At 36.4% G+C, this 23,222-nt stretch overlaps 1 protein-coding gene across 1 annotated transcript in view; it reads left to right on the top strand.

The window, feature by feature from the left end:
- The window catches only part of LOC150089359 (NBAS subunit of NRZ tethering complex-like), a 1,057,261-nt gene that overhangs the window by 70,058 nt on the left and 963,981 nt on the right, over positions 1 to 23,222 (top strand). The window contains exons 7-8 of the mRNA XM_090389247.1: positions 6,120 to 6,211; positions 18,444 to 18,500. Of these exons, the coding sequence (XP_090245373.1) occupies positions 6,120 to 6,211; positions 18,444 to 18,500 (149 nt within the window). The remainder of the gene's footprint in view (positions 1 to 6,119; positions 6,212 to 18,443; positions 18,501 to 23,222) is intronic.

Below are 23,222 nucleotides of genomic sequence, written 5' to 3'. Positions count from 1 at the left end.
CACCCAGAGGATCATAGACAGATTTAGTAGAGGAACAGAGTCCAACTGTCAGGAACCGTTTGTTCCTGTGGCTACCGCACACATTCCTTACTATACGGGCGTTACTGAGCATCTAGCGAGAATTTTGCATGGTTATAAAACACGTTGTGTGCAGCTTCCCGGGCGGAGGTTGCACACAGTTGTGTCCCAAGTAAAAGACCCAATAGCAAAGGACCTGAGTAGTGGAGTGGTATACAGGATAAAATGCCCGGATTGTGGGGAATGTTATGTGGGCGAGACAAAACGACGGCTCAAGGATCGACTGGGGGAGCATGCAAATGCTATAAAAACCGCTGATTACAACAAGTCTGCTGTGGGCGAGCATTTTTGGGAGAGGCAGCATCAAATCTCCCCAGAGGATGCGGTTATTGTGGATCGAGCGCATGGGTTCTGGGACCGTAAATGGCTCAAGAGCTTACGAATCAGTTCATCCGACAACAATATCATGAATAGGGACAGAGGTATGCGTATGCATCCTCTGTTTTGAAACCATTGTCCTAAGTACGGATGAACAGTTTTGCTTGGCATGCTCCCGAGCTGTTTCCGCTTCCAGTTCAGACCATCCGCCGACCGAACGACGTGTATAAGTACCGTGAGCCTGCTATATAAGGAAGTGTTGCAAGAAGTTTTGTTACTGCTGAGGAAGGAAGCCGATGCTTCTGAAAGCTCCAGGTTTCTTATCGTTTTTATTGCTTTTAATCCGGTTTATTTTAGTATATTTTATTGCAAGAATATTTTATTACAGTTTTAATGTTTTCACAATGTACATAATTTAATTTATTATAATATCAGTTTTTGTAAATACATAGTGTAGTAATTTTATTTATTTTAATTTGTAAATTTTCAGTTACAGTAAAATACTTATTCTTATGGCTGGTGTATGAGTTTATTTATTGCTAAGATATAATTACATTTTTTTCAACTTCACTCCCATAGTTTATGATTGATGTAAAGGGGTGTTTTTTCTGTAAATATCGATGCAAAGCAACGTATGAATGAGACTGCATATATTGTGAAACCAGATGATAAATATAAGAAATTCAATAAGGCCAAGCTTGCAGAACTTTTGTTAATTTCTATTAGCTATGAAGAATTGTAGATTAAAAGTGTTCATGATACCATCTGTGAGAATCCAAATACATGCAAATGCAGATATCCAGTGTGCCATAGGAATAGGGATCAGATAAAAAAAAATGTCTAAAAATTTCATGTGTTTAAAATATACTTGCAGAAAAAAGCTGTAGACTAATTTGTAAACAATATGAAAAATGATTTTTAATTTTATTAGATTATGCTTATTATAACCTTAATTTTTAAAATTAAGTCAGTATCAGTATTCTGTTGTGATCCATATTGTAATATTAATATTATCCAAATATTAATCTGTATGTGTTATTATTAAATAATTTTTTACTGGGTGAATATTATAGGGTCTATTATAGCCTATGATAAGAATATTTCAGTGTTTAACCTTCTGTTGCTAGTATGGTGTCTGACAGATGTCATGTTTTAAAATTTTTCTGTTTTTTTTTTAAATCTGCAAATGGATCAAATCCTCCTGTGTATTATTGCCCACCAATATTCTCTACCTGGATTGCTATATTTTCTGCTTTTATTTTGAACTATAGGTGCCCCCAACTTGGTTCCGTTCTGAAAACTGTTTATAAGTCTAAACGTTATGCAATTGAAACCACCCAAAATCTGTATATCAACATGTCTGCAGTATAAAAAAAACCACCTTATTTATGTCTTATAGCATATTTATATTACAATTACATACTCATAACATATGCATTAGAATATTATTTAAAAAACAAAACTTTTAAAGTATGTATACATACAACTTATTTCTTGTGTGCGGTATTAGCATTAGTTGAGGCAAAAACCCCTTCCCATTTCACCCATCCTGTCACTCCAAATGTTTGTCTAGTTCAGCCTTAAATTTATTTAAGCTATCAACTTCTACAACAACAGATGGAAGTCTATTCCAGCAGTCAACTACCCGCTGGCTAAAGGCACACTTTTGCACATCTATTCTACAACTGTCTTTCCTCAATTTGAATCTGTGCCCTCCCCCCCCTCAGGTTCTTAATCTCAGCAAGTGGTATCCCATTGCATTGGGCCTGCTCGAACCATTCAAGGCCTTGTACACCTCAATCAGATCACCTTGCAGGTGCCTAGTCTCCAGATGCTGCAACTGACAGAATTTAAGCCTCTCCTGGTAAGAGAACCCCTTTGTTCCTCTCACCAATCTTGTTGCCCTTCTCTTTGCTCGTTCTAGCAACTCTACATCCTTATTAAAATGAGGCCTTCAGACCTGTACGCAGTACCCAAGGTGTAGCCTGACCATTGCCTTATACAAATATATAATCACCTCCTTCTCTCTCTGCTAGCAAAATTCCTATATATCATTGACAAAGCTCCATGGCCTGCTCTGGCAGCTTGTCACAATTTTCACAATTTCTAATTTTTATAATCTCTAATGCAATTGTTTGTCGCTTGTTCAAAACATCAACATTGCCAGGTCCATTCACACGATTTCATGCCATACTGACTGGGATAACATGTAATAATAAAAAAAACAAACAGTTGTCTGCAAGACAGAGCGATAGTATAAATAATGGACTGTAAAAATGAGATGAAAGAAATAGTTTAACAAGAAGCTCCCTTTCTAGATACAAGTGATAAGTTGTGGTGAGCTATGTACGTGGACAGTGTTATTGTCTTTGGTGTCCTTGGAAAGTTTCCACAGGTGATCGGGCTGTAGGTATCTTAGAAGTTACCAATTAGAGCTGATTTTCATGTGGATTTTTTAAAATAAAAACATGTATAGTGTGTTGTTTTTTTTTAAATTTGTTGGGTGTGCCTGTATATGAATTATGAGACATTATTTTGTATGGTGTTTAACAGATTCCAGCAATCAAAATCATCTTTCTTCTAGGTAATTCCCCTTCCCATATGGCGTCTGTGAGATGCTGTTGCAGTATCTAGTCTTGTTGTAGAGTTTGATTTTTGCTGGCCATGAACAATTGGCAAAAATGCAGACATTCATGTTCCTCTTCCAGATTCCATGCGGGTATTTGGGTTTCAGTCCGTGATCAGTGATGTTGAAAATCATAAAAATTATGATAAAAGCTTTCTTTATTATTATTATTATGTAGTTAACAGAGCAGCAATGGCTAAAATTCTTCAGTCTCTTAATGTTTTATAGGATTCTTAATTTTTTATATTTTAATATTAGTTTTTAAAGTATTAAGAGTATGGATTCATTATGTATTTATTTGGTCTCAAGTCATTTAAATTGTTTTTAAAATACGGACGTATTGTATTCTCTCGCTCAAAGATTGGGGTGGTGATTCGATGTATTTTGGGGTCAGGCTTGGGGTCTGTGGGTTTCTGGTTCCGGGGTGCATTGAATCGCTGTCTTGTCTATGAGGGAGCAGAATACATGTAATCTATTTGTATAATCATTCAACTACAGAGAGTATCAGCATTGAAGTGTTCGACAAGACATCATAGAGGTAAATCTTCCATTTCTAAACTACTTTACTATTATTATTATATATAAAAAAAGCTTTTTTTCCTTATGCGGTTTTCCTACCTCGTGATGGGTACTGGTACCAAGTGCATATGTCTGGTTATTGTTACTGTTGGTCAAGGAACTCTCTTACTGTCTCACAGGTGTTCAGGATCACGGCTTTCTGAAGTTCCATGTAAGAAATGTTCTCTGGGTGGCCTGTTGCTGTTGTTATGGAGGCACTTTGGCATTGTGCCATTGGTTGGCAGGGTGATTGGGATGGTCAGAGGATTATTATTATTTTTTCTCAATATTTTTTAATTGGATTTAGCAATAGTTAATAGATTACTGTTTTCAATTCAGTAAAAAAAAACTAAAAATAAATTTATAATTAAAACAAAAAGAGCTATCTCACAGATGCATTAGCATTAGTTGAGGCATATGATGCAAGAAAGCAAGCTTATACAGCATCAGCCAAAAAAAGCCAAAAAAAAAAAAAAAAACCCTTCCCATTTCACTGATCCATTCATTCCAAATGTTTGTCTAGTTCTGCCTTGAATTTATTTAAGCTATCAACTTCCACAACAGATGGAAGTTTGTTCCAGCAATCAACTACCTGCTGGTTAAAGTCAAATTTCCACACATCTATTCTACAACTGTCTTTCTTCAGTTCGAATCTATGACTCCTCAGGTTTGTAATCTGAGCAAGAGAAAGAATCCCATCAGTATTGAGCCTGCTCAATCCATTCAAGACCTTAACCACCTCAATCAGATCACCACACAGGTGCCTAGTCTCCAGAAGCTGCAATTTGCAGAACTTAAGCCTTTCTTCATAGCCTTTCACCCCATTGTTCCCCTCACCAGTCTTATTGCCCTTCTCTGTACTGATTCTAGCAACTCTATCTTTCCTAAAATGTTCTTCCAGACCTGTATGCAGTACTTAAGGTGTGGCCTGACCATTGCCTTATACAAGGAGATAATCTCCTCCTTATCCCTGCTCGCAAAATTCCTGTATGTCATTGACAAGACCCCATGACTTATTCTGGCAACCTGGCTGCACTGCTCAGAAAACCATATCTGACTACACAATTACCCCCCAGGTCTCTTTCATTCTCCACTATCCTGAGTGTAATACCACCCAGTTGGTACATTTCTCTGGGATTACTGCTACCCATATGCAGTACTTTGCATTTTTCAATGTTAAGCTTCAGTTGCCACTTCTCAGCCCATCTGCCCAACTTTTCCAGATCCTGTTGCAGCAGTATACTGTCATTACTGTTATTAAAAACCCTGCCAACCTTTGTATCATCTGCAAACTTTGACATTAAGCCTGATATACTTTCATCATTATCATTGATAAATATACAAAACCACACCAGGCCCAACACTGAACCCTGGGGAACTCCACTAATAACATTAGTCCACGAAGAGCCATCCATTGATTACCACTTTCTGTGTTCCCCACTGAACCACCCTTTTATCCATTGTAGCAACTTACCTTTAATACCATACTGCTTTAATTTGTACAGTAGTTTAATGTGCAACAGTGTTAAAAGCTTTCCTGAAATCCAAGTATATGATGTCAAAATTACTTTTTGCATCCAGTTCCTTTGTGACCACATCATAGTATCCAATCAAAATGGTCAGACAAGACTTCCTCTTAACAAACCCATGTTATGTCTGAATTATTACTGCTGTCGTGTCTAGATGATCCTGCATTGCTTCTTTAACCAGTGATTTCATTATTTTCCCTGGAACAGAAGTCAAACTAACAGGTCTGTAATTACTTATTCCCCCTTTGTGAATTGGAGATACATTTACACATCTCCAGTCTGTGGGGACTTTCCCTGAGTCCAAGGATGCTCTCATAATTATGGCTAAGGTTTTGCTTACTTCCTTTGCTACCTTCTTTAATATAACTGGATAGATCCCATCTACCCCAGGTGCCTTTCTTATGTTTAACTTCAACAATTTCTCCTCTACTTTGCTCTCAGTTATTACAATGTCATTTAACGCCCTGTTAGAGTTTGATAAACATCTGGCCCTCTCCTCCTTGAACAAATCCTCATGTGTGACTGTAGATGCAAAATTGATACCATGCAAGTGTCTTTATTAAATTGAAGGTGTGAACGATGGAAGGTAAAAAAAAACAGAAAAAAAAAAAAATGGTTTGTGACACCCTGGTGAATTTCAAAGGGGCAGACCAATTCACTCGAATTTAAGTGAATTTGTCTGAACCAGCTTGTTGAGTATTTCTTAATAAAATATTCTTAATTAAATATTCTTGGGATGTTGTAATTAAGGATTCAAGCTTGTTGAATGTCATGGCTGTTATGATAATCGGCTTTAATGGAGGCTATTTTTAAAATGCATCCAAATCAGAAAATTTATTGTACACACACACACACACACACACACACACACACACACACACACACACACACACACACACACACACACACACACACACACACAATTATTACCAGTTTGAATTGAATACCAGTAGTATAATGTTTTCTATACATTTTATGACAATATATTAAATTTATTACGTCAATTGAAGGAAAACAAGCAGACACGGAATGGATACCCAGATTTTAGTCAGTCAGTAGCAAGCATGGTGTTTACAGATGTTAGAGATAAAATTACTCAGTGGTAAGCACTTTTTATTTTTTTAAATAAAACATTTTTATTTTATTTTCTTTTAAAACAAATTTTTATTTCTGAATTTTTTTTTTTTTTAATAAAAAATGATGAGTGGTAAATAGTTTCTCTTAAATAAATGCTTATCTGCTTTGCCACTAGCTGGTTTGTTTTAAGATCTGGCAGAAAATATTCTACCAGGTCTTAAAACAAGTTTAAGACATGACAGAAATTATTTTCTGTCATGTCTTAAAATTATTCATTACTATTCATTTAAATTGACATGTTAATAAAAACAAACATTTAGAATATTGTTGCCAACAGCGGGACTAATTTCCAAAATCTGTGAATTATGTGGCGATTATTCATTAAATTTTTTTTGTGTTATTTGTATGCCTGAATGGAAAGAAGCCACTGCTGATTTATTGTAAGAATGGCTAGGTATCAGATTAAATTGGCATGAGATCTACTGACAGCAAATACATTTGAATCTCTCAATTCTGGCAGTGTAGTGATTATGTGATTGTACAAGATTTTCAACAGAAAGTTAATGTATAGTACATGAAGACTACTATAAATATATACAGTCTGATGTCATTAATACAAAGTTCAAAGGACCTAAATTTTCATGATTTGTAATAATGAGGACCTGAAAAGTGTAAAATTTTTTTTGTTTTTTTGGCACATCTGTATATCTGAGAATAATAATAAATAATAGTAATATCAAAAATAAATGAAAAAATAAATTAATAAAATAAAATAAAATCAAAGGCCTTGTCTAACAATACAGTAATAAGAATAACACATTTTTTAAAGATTTTATTTGTAAGGTAAACTAAGATAAAAGCAATTAACGAAAATGAAAATATTGTACAGTATATATTCTGATATATATAGTAATAGTTAATGGAGGCATGTGATGCAAAAAAGCAAGCGTATGAGCTTATGTAGCATCATCTCCCAAAAAAAAAAAAACAATTTCACACCCTTTAAAGGTTGTCTAGTTCCTCCTTGAATTTATTTAAGCCATCAACTTCCACAACAACAAATAGAAGTTTGTTAAAGCAATTAACCACCTGCTGGCTAAGGGCAAATTTCCACACATCTGTTCTACAACTGTCTTTCCTCAATTTGAATTTATGCCCTCTCAGGTTCGTAATCTGAGCAAGCAGAAGAATCCCATCAGAATTCAGCGTGCTCAACTCATTCAAGGCATTATACACCTCAATCAGATCACCTCACAAGTGTCTAGTCTCTGGCCGCTGCAATTTGCAGACTTAAGCAAATTGCAGCCTTTCTTGTTAAGAGGACCTCTTTGTTTCCCTCACTAATCTTTTTGCCCTTCTCTGTACATGTTCAAGCAACTCTACATCCTTCGTAAAATGTGGCCTCCAGACTGTACGCAGTACTTAAGCCATGACATGACCATTGCATTATACAAAGGGATAATCACTTCCTTTTCCCTACTAGCAAAATTCTTATATGTCATTGACAATACCCGATGACCTTCTCTGACAGCCTGTCTTCATTGTTCAGAAAACTTCATATCTGACTGCACAATTATTCTCAGGTCTTTTTCATTTTCTACCACCCTAATTGTAGTACCACACAATTGGTATGTTTCTGTGGGGTTACTTCTACCCATATGCAGTACTTTGTATTTGTCAATGTTAAACTTCAGTTGCCACTTCTCAGCCCATCTGCCCAACTTTTCTAGATCCTGTGGCAGTAACACACTTCCATTGCTGTCATTAACAACCCTGCCAACCTTTGTATCATCTGCAAATTTTGACATTAAGCCTGCTATACCTTCATCATTATCATTGATAAATATACAAAACCACACCAGGTCCAACACTGAACCCTAGGGGACTCCACTAATAACATTAGTCCACGAAGAGCCATCCATAGATTACCACTTTCTGTGTTCCCCACTGAACTACCCTTTTATCTATTGTAGCAGCTTATCTTTAATACCATACTGCTCCAATTTGTACAGTAGTTTTATGTGCAACAGTGTTAAAAGCTTTCCTGAAATCCAAGTTTATGATATCAAAATTATTTTTTTGCATCCAGTTCCTTTGTAACCACATCATAGTATCCAATGAAATTTGGCACACAAGACTTTCCCTTAACAAACCCATGCTGTGTCTGAATTATTACTGCACTCTTGTCTAGATGAATATGCAATGCTTCTTTAACTAGTGACTATTATTTTCCTCAGAACAGAAGTTAAACTAACTGGTCTGTAATTACTCGTGTCACCCTTAGATCCCTCTTTGTGAATTTGGGATACATTTGCACATCTCCAGTGCATGGGGACTTCCCCTGAGTTTAAAGATGCTCTCATAATTATGGCTAAGGGTTTGCTTACTTCCTTTGCCACCTCCTTTAATATAACTGGACAGATCTATCCACCCAAGGTGTCTTTCTTATATTTAACGTATACGATAGCATATACAGCAATACCCCGCATAGCACTGATAATTGGTACCGAAACTGTTCCGTGTTATGTGAAACCGTGCTGTTTGAGATATAATTATAATGGGTTTTAATTGAATGCGTACCAGAGAAACAGTCTATAAACAAATTATAATAAATGTATAAACAATTTGGGCTTTATAGCCAATTAAAAGGATTTTAAATAAAAAATATTGCAAAAATTTTATTAATGAAAAGGTAACATTATGAGAGATAAGAAAAAAGCTTTATTATTTATTTAGGTATTTCAATAATAGCCTAGTGAAGTCGTCTATTCTTTTTCTCGGTGTACAAGTCTTTGTGGCATCGAATCCCATTTTGTAAAATTTTCCGTATCTGGATGCTACATTCAACAACCGGATCTCCATTCATAATCACCTTGCAGGCCCATGTCAACTCCCCGCAAAACTTTCTCCAATTCTTCTGTTGAAAATTCTTTTGGTGCCATTTCAGTGTTGTCCACTTCAGAATTGTTTTCCTCTTCTTTATATTGTAGTTTGTTCGTCAGGTTCAAGGAGAGTTGCATAATCTAAGTCATTTACACGTGAGTCACATACATTGGCAGTACAGAGTTTCGAATCCTGAGTCTTTTCTGACCTTCACAGTGTTTTCGGCAAGTGTCTGAATTTGCGATTCAAAATGAGTGAAATCATTTGCCAAAATGGGCAGAACATGCTGCCAAACAAAACGTATGTTGTTGGCAGTGATTTCTGACCAAGTTGCAAATATATTTTCGATCGTATTAAAATGGGTAAAAAATAAACTGTGAAATGAAAAGTTTGAAAAGCTATCATGTCGTCTCCTCAGGATGGAATTAAGAATACTGAATGCTGTTGTACGTTGCTGCTGACTGCCTGAGGGGAGCTATTGGTACATATGCATGTGAGACAATAGTTGGCACTGCAGCATATACACTGTGCTGCCACTTTCTTAGGTACACCTACCTAGTAGCGTGTTGAGCCTCCTTTAGCCTTCAAAACAGCCTGAATTAGTCTAGTCATGGATTGAACAAGATGCTGAAAACGTGCAGAAATGGAGTACCATGCAGACATGAGCATGTCATGCAGTTCCTTGAGATTCAACAGAGGTAGGCCTGCAGCGAGCAGCCCTTTCCAGCTCATTCCAAAGATGTTCAATAGTATTGAGATCTGTGGACTGAGTGGGCCATTGCAGCAAAGAAAAGTCATTGTCATGTTCCTGGAACCATTTCATAGTGATTTGGGCTTTGTGAACTGACGTATTATCCTGCTGGAAGTAACCATCTGATTGAGGATAAACTGTTAACAAGAACGGATGCACTTGGTCAGCAACGATGTTTAGGTACGATGTGGCATTCAGACGTGAATCTATGAGTATCAATGGACCCAACATATGCCAAGAAAACATTCCTCACACCATAACACTGCCCCACCACCTTGCACAGTAGTCATCAGATATGATGGGTCCATGGATTCATGTTGTTTTTGCCAAATTCTGAGCCTTCCATCAACATGATGCACCAGGAACTTCGACTGGTCAGACCAAGCAATGTTTTCCAATCCTCAATAGTCCAGTGCTGGTGTTGCTGTGCCCACAGGAGGCATGCTCTCTTGTTCTTCATTAATAACAAAGGTACGCGATGTGGCCATCAGCTGTTATAGCCCATTCGTGACAAGGTGCGACTAGTGGTCTGTTGCTGTATTTTGTTCTACGCACCAAGGTTGTATTCTGACGTGATGTGCGACATTGTGGCCTGTCTGTTTGCTTGCACAATTCTAGCCATCCTCCTCTGACCTCTCTCATCAACAAGCAATTTTCTTCCACAGGAGTGCCGTTGACAGGATTTTTCTGTTCGTTGCACCTTTCTCGATACACCCTTGAAACTGTGGTGCATGAACAGTTCAGGAGAACTGCTGTTTCACAGATGCTTTGTCCAGCACGTCTTGCACCTACTATCATGCCACATTTGATATCCGTTAAAACACTCCTTTTCCCCATTCTTGCTACGGTTTGTATGCTTAACTGATACTAGAAAGGTTGTTCTGATGCATTTATATCCACAACTGTGGTCATGTGACTTGCAACATTGTCGGACAAACCATTTGTGCACACAGCAGGGGTGTACTAATAAACTGGCAACACAGTGTATGTACACATACCTAGACTACGACAATGCAGCATATATGCAGAGTACATGTCTAGGCTACTGAATGAGTTTTAATATGTAGAGTAAATTTTTGACTTGAACTGAATTGAAAACCATGTTATAGTGAAACCCATGCTGTTTGAAGCCGTGCTAAGTGAGGTATTGCTGTACAATATTTAAAATATACAATATTATGGTATCACAGTAAAAACAATAAAATAAAAATTAATAATTTTTATTTTATTAATTATTAATTTTAATCTTTATTAATTTTATTAAAAATTAATTTTTAATAAAAACAACATTGCATAATTAAAAAAATTGTGCAATATTGTTTGCATAATTTTTGTTCTATATGCATTTTTAACTACACTGGTGTGCAAAATTTAATTGAGTTGACCCACTCCAGTTAGGACTAATTATTGAAGTAGATCTTGTGAAGTTAAGAGACAAAGCACTCTTCTTGAACGAGGATACTGAAATATGGGATGAGAAAAGTGGAGGGAGACTTGATTGCTGAAAAAATTAATGGTCTTAATCTTGACAACGTTGTCAGTGTCATTGTAAAAATGGAGATTCAGTCGAGTCCAGCATGGGAACCAAAGCATTCACCATTGAGCAAGCTCAGTACTGATGGGATTCTTCCTCTTGCTCAGATTCTGCACCTGGGGGGTGGGGGCATAAATTCAGATTGAGGAAAAACAGTTGTAGAATAGATGTGGACACAAATTGACTTTAGCCAGAGGATGGTGGATTGCCAGAACAAATTTTCATCTATTGTTGTTGAAGCTGACAGCTTAAAGAAATTCAAGGCTGACCTAACCAAACTTTAGGAATGAATGGATCGGTGAAACAGGACAGGAATGTTTTTTTTTTTTTTTTTTTGGTTGATGCTATATAAGCTTGCTTTATTGCATCAGGTGCCTTTACTAATGCTAATATCTCATATTGTGAATACCTTCATGGTGAGTAACCATGAAGGTATTCACAATATTTTTGCCACTGCTACTGCTATTCTTCGAATAGCAGTAGCAAATGATGCAAGAAAGCAAGCTTATAAAGCATCAGCCAAAAAAAAAAACACGATGCTTATTTAAATTGTCAACTTCCACAAAAATGGATGGAAGTTTGTTTCAACAATCAACCACCTGTTGGCTAAAGTCAAACTTCTGCACATCTATTCCACAACTGTCCTCCCTCAGTTTGAATTTGTGCCCTCTTGTGTGTGTGTGTGTGTGTGTGTGTGTGTGTGTGTGTGTGTGTGTGTGTGTGTGTGTGTGTGTGTGTGTGTGTGTGTGGTCTGTTCCAGGGTAGGAATCCCATCAGCATTGAGCTTGCTCAATCTACTCAAAGCTTTAACCACCTCAGTCAGTTTACCTCACAGGTGCGTTCTCTCTGGATGCTGCAATTTGCAAAACTGAAGCTTTTCTTGTTAAGCACACCTCTTTTTTCTGCTTGCCAATCTTGTTGTCCTTCTTTGTACTTGTTCCAGCAGCTCCGCATTCTTTCTAAAATGAGGCCTCTAGACATGTATGCAGTACTCAATATGTGATCTATACAATGCTATAATCACCTCCTTGTTCCTGCTAGTAAAATTCTTGTGTATCATTGACAATTGACAAAACCTCATGAGTTATCCTGGCTGCCTGTCTGTATTGCTCAGAGAACTTCATATCCGACTGCACAATTACGCCAGGTCTTTTTCATTTTCCACTACTCTGGGGTTACTGCTACCCATATGTATTTCTTTGCATTTGTCAATGTTAAACTTCATTTTCCACCTCTCAACCCATCTGCCCAACTTTTCTAGATCTTGTTGCAGTAGCATTCTGTCATTACTGTCATTAACAACCCTGCCAAGCTTCATATCATTTGCAAACTTAAACAACAATGGGTCTAATATCGAACCCTGGGAGCTCCACTAATAACATTAATCCACAAAGAGTAGTATTCATTGGTTATCAATGGATATTCTTCTTTGTGGACTAAGTCAGATAACCACGCTTTGTCTTCTCCCACTCAACCATCCCTTTATCCATAGCAGCACCTTGCCCTTAATTCCATACTGTTCCGATTTGTTAGTCTGCTACGTGCAACAGTATCAAAAGCTTTCCTGAAATCTAAGTATATGATGTCAAAATCATTTTTTGCACCCAGTTCTTTTGTGACCACATATCATAGCATCCAATTCATCATAGTATCTATTCAAGTACAGGTAGTTCCCGACTTTACGAGTTAATTCATTCCTAGCGTATGCTCATAAAGCAAAAACTCTTAGAGCGGGAATTTATTTCCCATATACATAATATTAAAAATAGGGGTTGCATTCTCAACTCAACAATGAAATTAGTTTGTTTGTATATAAAACAATGATCGATTTATCCAAAGAAATGAAAACGTAGCCTGTAAAATCAAGCAAATTATAATAATAAAGAAATTATTTATGACTTACAAATGTTAAAGATTGGTTATTCTTCATCAACATCGACTAAATGCACACTCGTTGATCACTCATTATTGGCTCGGCACTCATTGGTTTGTTGCACAAGGAGTTGTCGTCTTCAGAAATGCTTCAAGAGGCGTTTGTCTCCAAGATAATCTTTTCTTTATAAATTTCACTAGCATGCATAAGCATTTTTTAACGGAACGCATAAATTGCAACTAACACAATTTGCACAGAGTAACAAGTTTATGAAGCTTAAAAAAAAGGAATGAAGAGAAAATTCTGTAAATTTATTTATGTTTTTTATACGCTTGAAGATTTCAATAGAGGGGAAACATATTTCACCATAATAACATAAAACACCACACAATTCCAGCTATTGGTATTTTTGCAAATGCAATTACACCGGGTTTACTACCCGTTTATAATTGCTTGCACTAACAGAAAAGCCCAATAAACTGGAAAGTGCAAATTGTTTTTATTGTTTTATGGTCGTTACCTCCAGAAACGTGCTTTAGAACAATATCACAAAGGTGTTCAAAATTGATTCTTATAATGGAACAAATGATAACGTTGAAAGTGTAGTGCATTTTAATGATTTGAATTGGTAACTAATTCAATTTACATTATAAAAACGACCTTCTGGAGAATTAGTTATATAGCGAAAATTTCAACTTCCGAGGTCATGGAACGAATTACCAAAAAAGCAATGTGTCTCTGGAATGGAATAATATTGTAAAGCGGAGGTACACTGTATCGTATTGCTGTGAGTGTGGTTTGAAATGCGGTATTTATGAATGTTTAACATTCATTTTTTGCAATTAATGTTCATATTTTCGATTTTGTTGATACTTGAAAAAAAAAAAAAAAAACAAAAACTCGTAAACCCGGGAACTGCCTGTATATATACACACAGCATCCAATCCATCATAGTATCCAGTCAGACAAGATTTCCCCTTAACAAACCCATGCCATGTCGGAACTATAACTGTAGTCTTGTCAAGATGATCCTGAAATGTTACTTTAACCAGCGACTGCATTATTTTCCCCAAACAGAAGTTAAACTAACAGGTCTGTAATTGCTTTTGTCATCCTTTGATCCCCCTTTGTGAATTGGGGATTCATTTGCACATCTCCAGTCTGTTGGGACCTCTCCCGAATCCAAGGATGCTCTCATAATTATGGCTAAGAGTTTGCTTATTTCATTTGCTGCTTCCTTTAATATAACTGGATATATCCTATCCACCACAGATGCCTTTCTTATGTTTAACTTCAACAATTTCTCCTTCACTTTGCTCTCAGTTATTACAAAAGGATTTATCTCCTTTTTTGAGTTTGATAAGCTTATGGCCTCCACTTTGCTACAGAATTTCTCATGTGTGAATGTAGATGTAAAATACTCATTTAGTTTGTCAGTTACCTGAGCAGGATCATCAACAGTCGAACCATCAATATCATGTGCACCAATCTGATTCATTCCCTTCCTTCTAGAGTTTACATAAGTAAAGAAATCTTTGCATTCTTTGCCAGAAATTTTTTGTAATTAGCCTTTGCTAATCTAAACTCTTTTGTGACTTGATTACAGACTAGCTGATATCTATGATTTCTGTGTCGCCTGATAATTTATATGCATCCCATGCATTTTTTTTCTCTACCACTAGTTTCACCTGTTCATCTGATGTCCATTTTGACCTATTCCTTGAAACATATTTCTTAGTTGGTATGAAAAGCCTAGTAGCTTTTATGATTAATTTCTTGAATTTCTTCCCATTTAAAATTTGCCTGATGGTAACATCATTAGTTGGTTCCACTCTAGAATTTAAAAACTGTGTGATGCCACTGTAGTCACCTTTATGAAAGCAAATGCCCCTCCCCTTATCGTTGATGCTAGTTACATCTTTAAATAAATCTCAAATCACTACACTGTGATCACTGCCACCTAGTGGTTCTTTTATCTCAAGATTCCTAGTGCATGAATAATCACTGCTGATAATCAGATCAAGGGTATTACTCCTGCTTGTTGCCTCTCTAACGTGTTGCTGTAGGAAAAGTCATCCAGGAAATCTACAAAAGTTTTGTTAGTCTGTGAATGACCAACCCAAGTTCCAGTTAATATCTTTAAAGTTAAAATCCCTTAATGCTGTGTTCTTGTTAAGTAAGTCTGCATATCTCATACTCTTAATGTCATTTGTGCCAACGCATACAACAATATCACCTTTTGCACCCTTGAAATATATCTGCTCTACAACATGATGAGTACTGATGAGTACAACAAACAGCTCTACAGAGCTGTTTGTTGTACTCATCAGAATTACTAGGCCTATAACAGACCGCTACTCTCACTTTTGCTTTCCTAGTGCATATGTCACACCAGACTGACTTAGTGCCCTGGCCACCCATGTCAAATGGATGTACTACCTTAGATTTTATGAGCATAACCCCCACCCATCCTTTCCTATCCTGATGCCTTCTTAGCCAGGTGGGCAGGAGCAGCAGTGCGTAGCACACACTCCTTGATTAGACTGGGGTTTGAGCCCGTGCCCACCAAATATGGAAGATGCAGAAAGGTCAGAGCATATCCCCGGAGCAATATGGCCTTAGTTGCTAATGCTCCTAAAAAAAAAAAAAAAAAAACCATACCATCCTATTCTATCTATTCTTTCTGTATATGTTGTACTCCCCTTATTCAAATACTGCTTCTGTTAGATCTGAGTAATATCACGTCTCTGAAATCCCAACAATGTCTGCATTTGATTTCTTGACCAGCACTGTAAATTCATCAGATTGAATTACTATACTCCTTGCATTGATGTACATTCAAGTATACATGCACCTGTTCTTACTCTTTCTAACACTCCCCATATATTTGTTTCATGATAAATCTCAGCATTTCTTGAAATCCTCAGCGCCTTGCTTTCAAGGCTGCTGATGATTCCAGTAGAAGCAGTGTGAGAATTGCTCTCGCCTCTGCTTGAGGCTATTGTTAGTCTATTTTTCTGTGTATCCCCCCCTCCCCCCCAGTTTTCTGACCTGTCTAATACTGCCTCAATAGTATCAGAAAATATTCTTGCACTCTTTCTATTTAAGTGTATCCCATCCCTGTACAAAGAGTTTCTCCTGTTAACAAGCACTGACCGTGTTGAGAAATTCTATCCCATAAGCATTGCACAATCTCTCCAGGGCTGAATTGATTGACAAGGCTCTCATCATATACTTCTTCCTGTTGTGTCTGCACAGAATTGCATACACTTTCAAATTTAACCGTAACTTGCAACTTTTTTCAACATTGCCATGTTCTTGTTAAGTAAGTCTGCATATCTCATACTCTTAATGTCATTAGTGCCAATGCATACAACAACAATATCCCTTGAAATATATCTGCTCTACAACATCAGCTTTTGTCCCCGACCAACATACTCTTTTTGCACAATATATTTCCTGTTTTCCTGATGATAGTCACCAACAACTAGCTTCTGTGGGATCATTGCATTCTTCCTTGGCAGTTGGTGGCAAGGCATCCACACTCTTCTTCAGGATGTCATATAGGCTCATAAAATGCTGAGTTAGTGCCCAATACCCTAACAAGTAGCACTTCTCCAATAGAGAAGAATATTATTAGCCATATGGTACAAGGAAGCCTGAAGTTTATGCTGTACCAGATGTGCACCAGAGAGAGAGAGAGAGAGGTAAAAGGAAATCACCAAGAAAGAGAAGAATAATGTTATCCAACTCAGGACTCTGGGGTGTGCCCAGCCCATACTCACCAAATGTGAGCCCTTGGGGTTAATATTGTTACTTATTCTCATTGGATTCACTAAGAATAAGTAAAAGTAGTCTTCTGTATTGGGGAAGTGTTACTTATTTGAAGTATTATCAGATTGTGAAGATATTAACAATATGAGATTTAATGAAACAATGCCACTATAATGACTTCAGTTAATTTACTGCTTTTGTACTAAGTTACATTTATGTAAATTTATTTGCTGCCTAATTGTTTGATATGATATTTTGAACCAAAATATATCACAAGCAAAGGCCCGAAGGAGTCAATATGAATACATCACAAGTTGTCTCCCTGCTTTCTGAATCAAATACCTTAAAAATTGCAGAACAGATGATGAATTTATTAAGCCTTCTGGACAATGCAGAAAAGTTGGCAGTTGAATTATAAATTGAACCTGCATTTGAGGTAGCAAGGATTTGTCACCAAAAAGAACATTTGATAATGAAGACCAAGATAAAGTTGGAAAGGTAGGAAGGAAACTTTTAGTGTATATTTTTTCAATGTTTTTAAACATTTTTAATCCATTTGTTGATAACAAGTTTAAGCTGATCTTAAAGCATAATGATCAATTCCAATATGGTTTTAGAAATTCTGCATACAGATGGTGATCAGAAGGCCATCTCTGTCGTTGATTTGTATGAAGAGTTAAAATATTTAGAAAACTATTTTGGAGCCAGTTATTCTCAGTGGAAGTCTCACTGTTAATGTGCTCAGACAATTTGATGGCATTGTTGGAATTCTGAGAATTCTAGTGTTGCTGGCATCAGTGGGCTGTGCTGAAGGGAGCTTTTTCAAAGATGAAGTTAACGAAAACCTACCTTCATTCAAGATGACACAAGGTTAGTTGGATGGATTGGCAACCTTTTCAAATGAAGTTGGATTCACAAAGTATTTATATATTGATGAAATGATCCAAAAATTTGTAGCTGTTAAGGTCCAAAAAATTAATCATATAAAGTAGAAAATTTAATGAATATGTAATAATTAATGCTACTTGTTTATTAAATTTATATTAATTAATAATATTTATTTTAAGATTTTAATAAAATGAATTGAATGAAATAAATAATACAATTATCAAATTTTATATTTTATTTTTGAACTGAGAATGCTTTTTCAATGTATATGAATGGATAGTGTGTTGGACACTAAAGCAAAGTTGGCTCAGGACACCACAGCCCTTTGGGCCATTGCTGTCTTTCTTCGTCATTATAAGATTATATAGATGATTTAAGGATTAATACAGATGTTCTTGTAATTTGAGAATTGCCTGATTTGCTTAATGATTGTTTGTAGCTGTGTGTGTTTGTGAGAGAGAGAGAGAGATATAATTGATAATGGTTGTATTCAATTTAAAGCTGAGTGTATATTTAGTGCTTAAATTTTTTAAGTGTGTAATTTGAATTTTCAGGTCGTTTGAATTTTTAGTGATCACGTATAAAGGAAAACTTGATAGTTATCTTGTGAGGTAAGTATTACTTTACTTCTAAAAGTTTGTTTTACTTTGCTTCTTCTTCATCCAATAACAATTATTAAAAATAAGATTGTTATTGAATGAAGTTACGTTGGTAAACAAGGTTTGGTTTTCAGTAGACTTGACAATATAAGTTTTAAAATTTCTAAAAGAATGACTGAAAATTTGCTGCAGTGTATTATTGCACAGACAGGGTATCTAAGAATTTGTTAAAAAGTTATGCCTTCTGTTCCTTTCCTCCCTCCCAATGATGGCTTAGTATAGTCATAGGCACCAAAGCACAAAATCAGAATTACAAATTAACTGACACTTACTGTATGTAAGGTATTCACTCTCACTACTTAAGCTGAAACCTTAAGTCTGAGCTTAAGTTGTTGTTGTTGTTGTTGTTTTGGTTTTTAGGAGCATTAGCAACTAAGGCCATATTGCTCCAGGATATGCGGCGGTCATTCCTTAACCTTTCCGCATCCTCCGTATTTGGTGGTGACGGGCTCGAACCCCGGTCTAATCAAGAAGCGTGTGCTATGCACTGCTGCTCCTTCCCACCTGGCTACGGAGGCGCCTCTGAGCTTAAGTAGGGAGATTTATTGAATATTGAGAAAAATAAATTTAATCTCCAACGTTACATGGAGTTAGTTGTCAATTACTTTATAATCCTGATGTGATCTAGAATATATCACATATGCATTTCACAAAATGTTTAACTAAAGCACAGTCAGCATCTTCATTTTTTTTCTGGCATTGTTTGTGAAGTTTCATGAATGTAGATTTCTAGAGGTCTCAGTGTTTTTTAGTTAACATGATGGGAAATAACATTGTCAGTCACTGAGTTTCTCATCACAGAAAACTTTTCATGAGTTGACAGTCATTGACAGTATTGGTCTTGGGTTACTTATTTGGAGAGATTGAGTTCAAAACTTTGTTGGAAACGAGGAAAGGCCTCTTCATTCTAATCCATCAAGCAAAGTAATAATTACAAAGGGAGCAGGATCAAACAAATTATTCCAAGTTTTTCAGTGTGCAAACATTCAGGCTCAGGTCATGAACAAGCAACTTTACAGACATAATCCATGATTAAAATAAAACCATATGACCCAGTATATGTTGTGTGGCCATTTATTAGGTACTCTTTTATTCATAGTGAGAGGATGTGCTTTCATAGAGCTCCTAGGTCTAAAGTGCAGGGAGAGCATAGAGGTTAGAGAGGTTCAAAAATTGCTTTTAATTAATTTCTTCAATGTATTGTAAAGATTATTTTGATGTTTTTTTCCCCCCATAATAGTTTTTATATTTAATTTTTATAATATTATAAATATAACTTTTTTTAAAAAAAGTTACTTTCTGTGATAATATGTGTAAAGGTTAATCTTTATAAGCTGGTATGCTTCCGGTTGAGTTCTGAGGAGGTGTGATATCACTGCAATGATTGACGTTTTGCTCCTCCCATGTGATGCCCCCCCGCTATGCCGAAGCGAGTGTCGTTTGTTACCTGATCTTCTGAAGGGGTATCAGTTTCTATGGATGCGAAAATAGCAGAACTGTCGCTGTGCTGAAGCGAGCGTCAGTTGTCACTTGACCTTTGCAACATGCATCCCATGCATCTTTGCAACAAGCAAAGATGGTGAAGTAGCATGGAAGCTAATGCCATCCCATTACCTACTCAGTACCATGGTACCAGTTTCTACAGATGCGAAGATGGCAGGAGAACTGCTACCCCACAGAAGCGAGAGTCAGTTGTCACATGAACAAATCCATGTGACCTTCTGAAGGGGTATCAGTTTCTGTGGATGCGAAGATAGCAGAACTGTCGCTGCGCTGAAGCGAGTGTCAGTTGTCACTTGACCTTTGCCACATGCATCCCATGCATCTTTGCAACAAGCAATGATGGTGAAGTAGCATGGAAGCTAATGCCATCCCATTACCCACTCAGTACCATGGTACCAGTTTCTACAGATGCGAAGATATCAGGAGAACTGCCACTCCGCAGAAGCAAGTGTCAGTTGTCACATGAACAAATCCATGTGACCTTCTGATGGGGTATCAGTTTCTATGATTGTGTCCAAAAATTCAGTGATTAAACTGTAGTGTATTTAATATAATAACAAAAAGAGAAAAAAAATTTTAAAAATGTGAAAATCAATAACAGAAGAGATTTATGGTTTCCATTTTTGTGTCATCATTTTGGCAAATTTATCAATAACCTCATTAAAATAAATTTTATTAGTATATTCAATTTCAGTAGATAATATAGCTAGATTTGATAATCTGGTCTGATCCATTGATGAGCGGAAGTAATTTTTAAATACTGTATTTGACGGCATATAAGATGCACTTTTTTTTTTGAAAAAATGCCTTAAAAAATCACCCTGCATCCTATATGCAGAAGTGAGCCCTCCCTTATCGGCATCAGGGTGAGCGGGCAGGTTTTTTGGTCAATATTTTTGTTTCTTAAGGATAATGGGACACCATAGGGTATTTTTGGACTTGCAGAATTGTTTGGAATCAGTTTCAAGTTTTGAAAGCCAGGGAACACAAGAAAAGACTTAGAAGGAATCTTCAAGATTCTTCTCCAGGTTTCTCAATAGTTTGCTGATCCTTTAAAAGGTGGCATGACCGGTGGGCCAGTTAGTTCTGTGCAGGCTTTTGTGATGTCAAGTGTGTCTCTGTGTACAGTAGTGTACTTTAATTGTGTGAAGTGACTATAATCACGACAATGAATTGTAATCATTGTGGGTGACTGAAATAAAATAAAGAATAGTGTTAACTGTATACCAGGGCGCCTCCGTAGCTAGGTGGGAAGGAGCAGCAGTGCGTAGCATACGCTTCTTGATTAGACCGGGGTTTGAGCCCATCACCACCAAATACGGAGGATGCGGAAAGGTCAGGGAATGACCACCGCATATCCCGGAGCAATATGGCCTTAGTTGCTAATGTTCCTAAAAACCAAATAACAAACAAAACAAACTGTATACCAGTTGTTTTTAATTAAAACCCCGTTTCGTAAAAATATTGTTTAATCTTGGCATTTAACCCTCAGAAAATGGCTGCAAGAGAAAAGAGGTTGAGTTACACAATCGGATATAAACTAAACGTAATAGATCACTCTAAAAAACATGGTAACAGAGCTGCAGAAAGGTTTTTTGGGCCACCGCCTACAGAAAAAATGATACAAGTCAGGTGGAAGCAAGAAAAAGAACTTCAAGCTACTAAAAAAAAAAAAAGTAATCATAACCTTCATTGTCCTGCCCCACATTGGCCAGAACTTGAAGAAGATGTAAAAAAGTGGGTAGTAGGTGAAAGGAATTTTATGAAGAAGTGTTTCTACCAAAAAGATTATGCATAAGGCCAGGATATTAGCAGAAGGACGAGGAATTCCGAATTTTTCTGGAACAGAAGGTGGTGTTACCGATTCATGCAAAGGCATGGTTTATCAATGTGTACAAAAACATCAGTTGCACAAAATTTAACAGCAGAATATGAATAAAAAATACTGGAACTCCATAAATTTGTAATAAAGGCACGAAAATGAACTTCTTTTGAACTTGGCCAAATAGGAAATATGGACAAGGTCCCACTAACTTTTGATGCACCATCCAACAAAACTGTGAATATCAACGAGTCTAAAATGGTGTCCATAAAAACTACTGGGAATGAGAAAACACATTACACAGTACTTTTGACCTGCTGTGCTAATGGCATAAAACTACCACCATTTTTAATATTTAAAAGAAAAACTTAACCTAAGGAAAAAATTCCATAAGGTGTATTTGTTAACGTTCATCCAAAAGTTTGGATGGGTGAATCCGGAATGAATTTATGGCTTCAATAAAATATAGGCAAGGCGTCCTAGTGGTCTCCTAAGGAAACCACCTCTTCTCATATGGAACCAGTTCAGAGCCCATAGAACTGAATTCATTAAAAAGAGGATGTGGGAATTGAATACACAGGTAGTTGTCATTCCTTGTGGACTGACAAGCCAATTGCAGCCTTTGGATGTGTCCATAAACAAGCCAATTAATCAAAATATGAGAGAACAGTGGAAAATGGATGGGAGAACTCTATCATGAACTCACACCCACAGGAAGAATGAAGAGGCCCACCATTGCACAAGTGTGTGAATGAGTTAAGCAATCTTCAAGAAATATAATTGGTAAAATAATTATAAAGTCATTCAAGAAGACTGGAATTAGTATTGCCCTTGATGGCATTGAAGGCACTGCTTTATTTGAAGACAGTGATACCAACATTAGTGAGGAAGAGTTTTTGGAATTTGAAGGCGATGATTTTTTTTGGTTTTCAAAACGACTGTACTTTCCCTTTGCAGAACACTAAATTTTTTTTTACCATTCCCTACTGTCTTTTTATTCATTTTCAATTCTAGTGGTAGTTTGCTTCATATAAAATATTTTCTAATGTAGCTAAGGTTCTTTTATTTCTCTTTTAAATTGCTGTATTGGTAAATTTATAATTATAATTAAATAATGTATTATTATACAGTATTAGTATTTTTCTTGCTGTTCTGATCATATGTTTAGGATAAGCTTTTTTTCTACTATACACATTAGAATAAATATTAAATGCCCAAATACACTAAAACTTTTTTTCCTTAATTTTCCTTTCTAAAATGAGGGTGTTTCCTATATGCTCATGCATCTTATATGCTGTCAAATACAGTAATTTTAATTTGGGAAAGGCTTCTTTTGCAAGGAGCTAAAG

The sequence above is a fragment of the Mastigoproctus giganteus genome, chromosome 2 (genome assembly GCF_048544385.1).
Source record: "Mastigoproctus giganteus isolate SK-2022 chromosome 2, ASM4854438v1, whole genome shotgun sequence".
NCBI classification, from domain to species: domain Eukaryota; kingdom Metazoa; phylum Arthropoda; class Arachnida; order Uropygi; family Thelyphonidae; genus Mastigoproctus; species Mastigoproctus giganteus.
The sequence above is the reverse complement of the archived record's forward strand: the minus strand, read 5'-3'. Positions and strand labels throughout refer to the sequence as shown.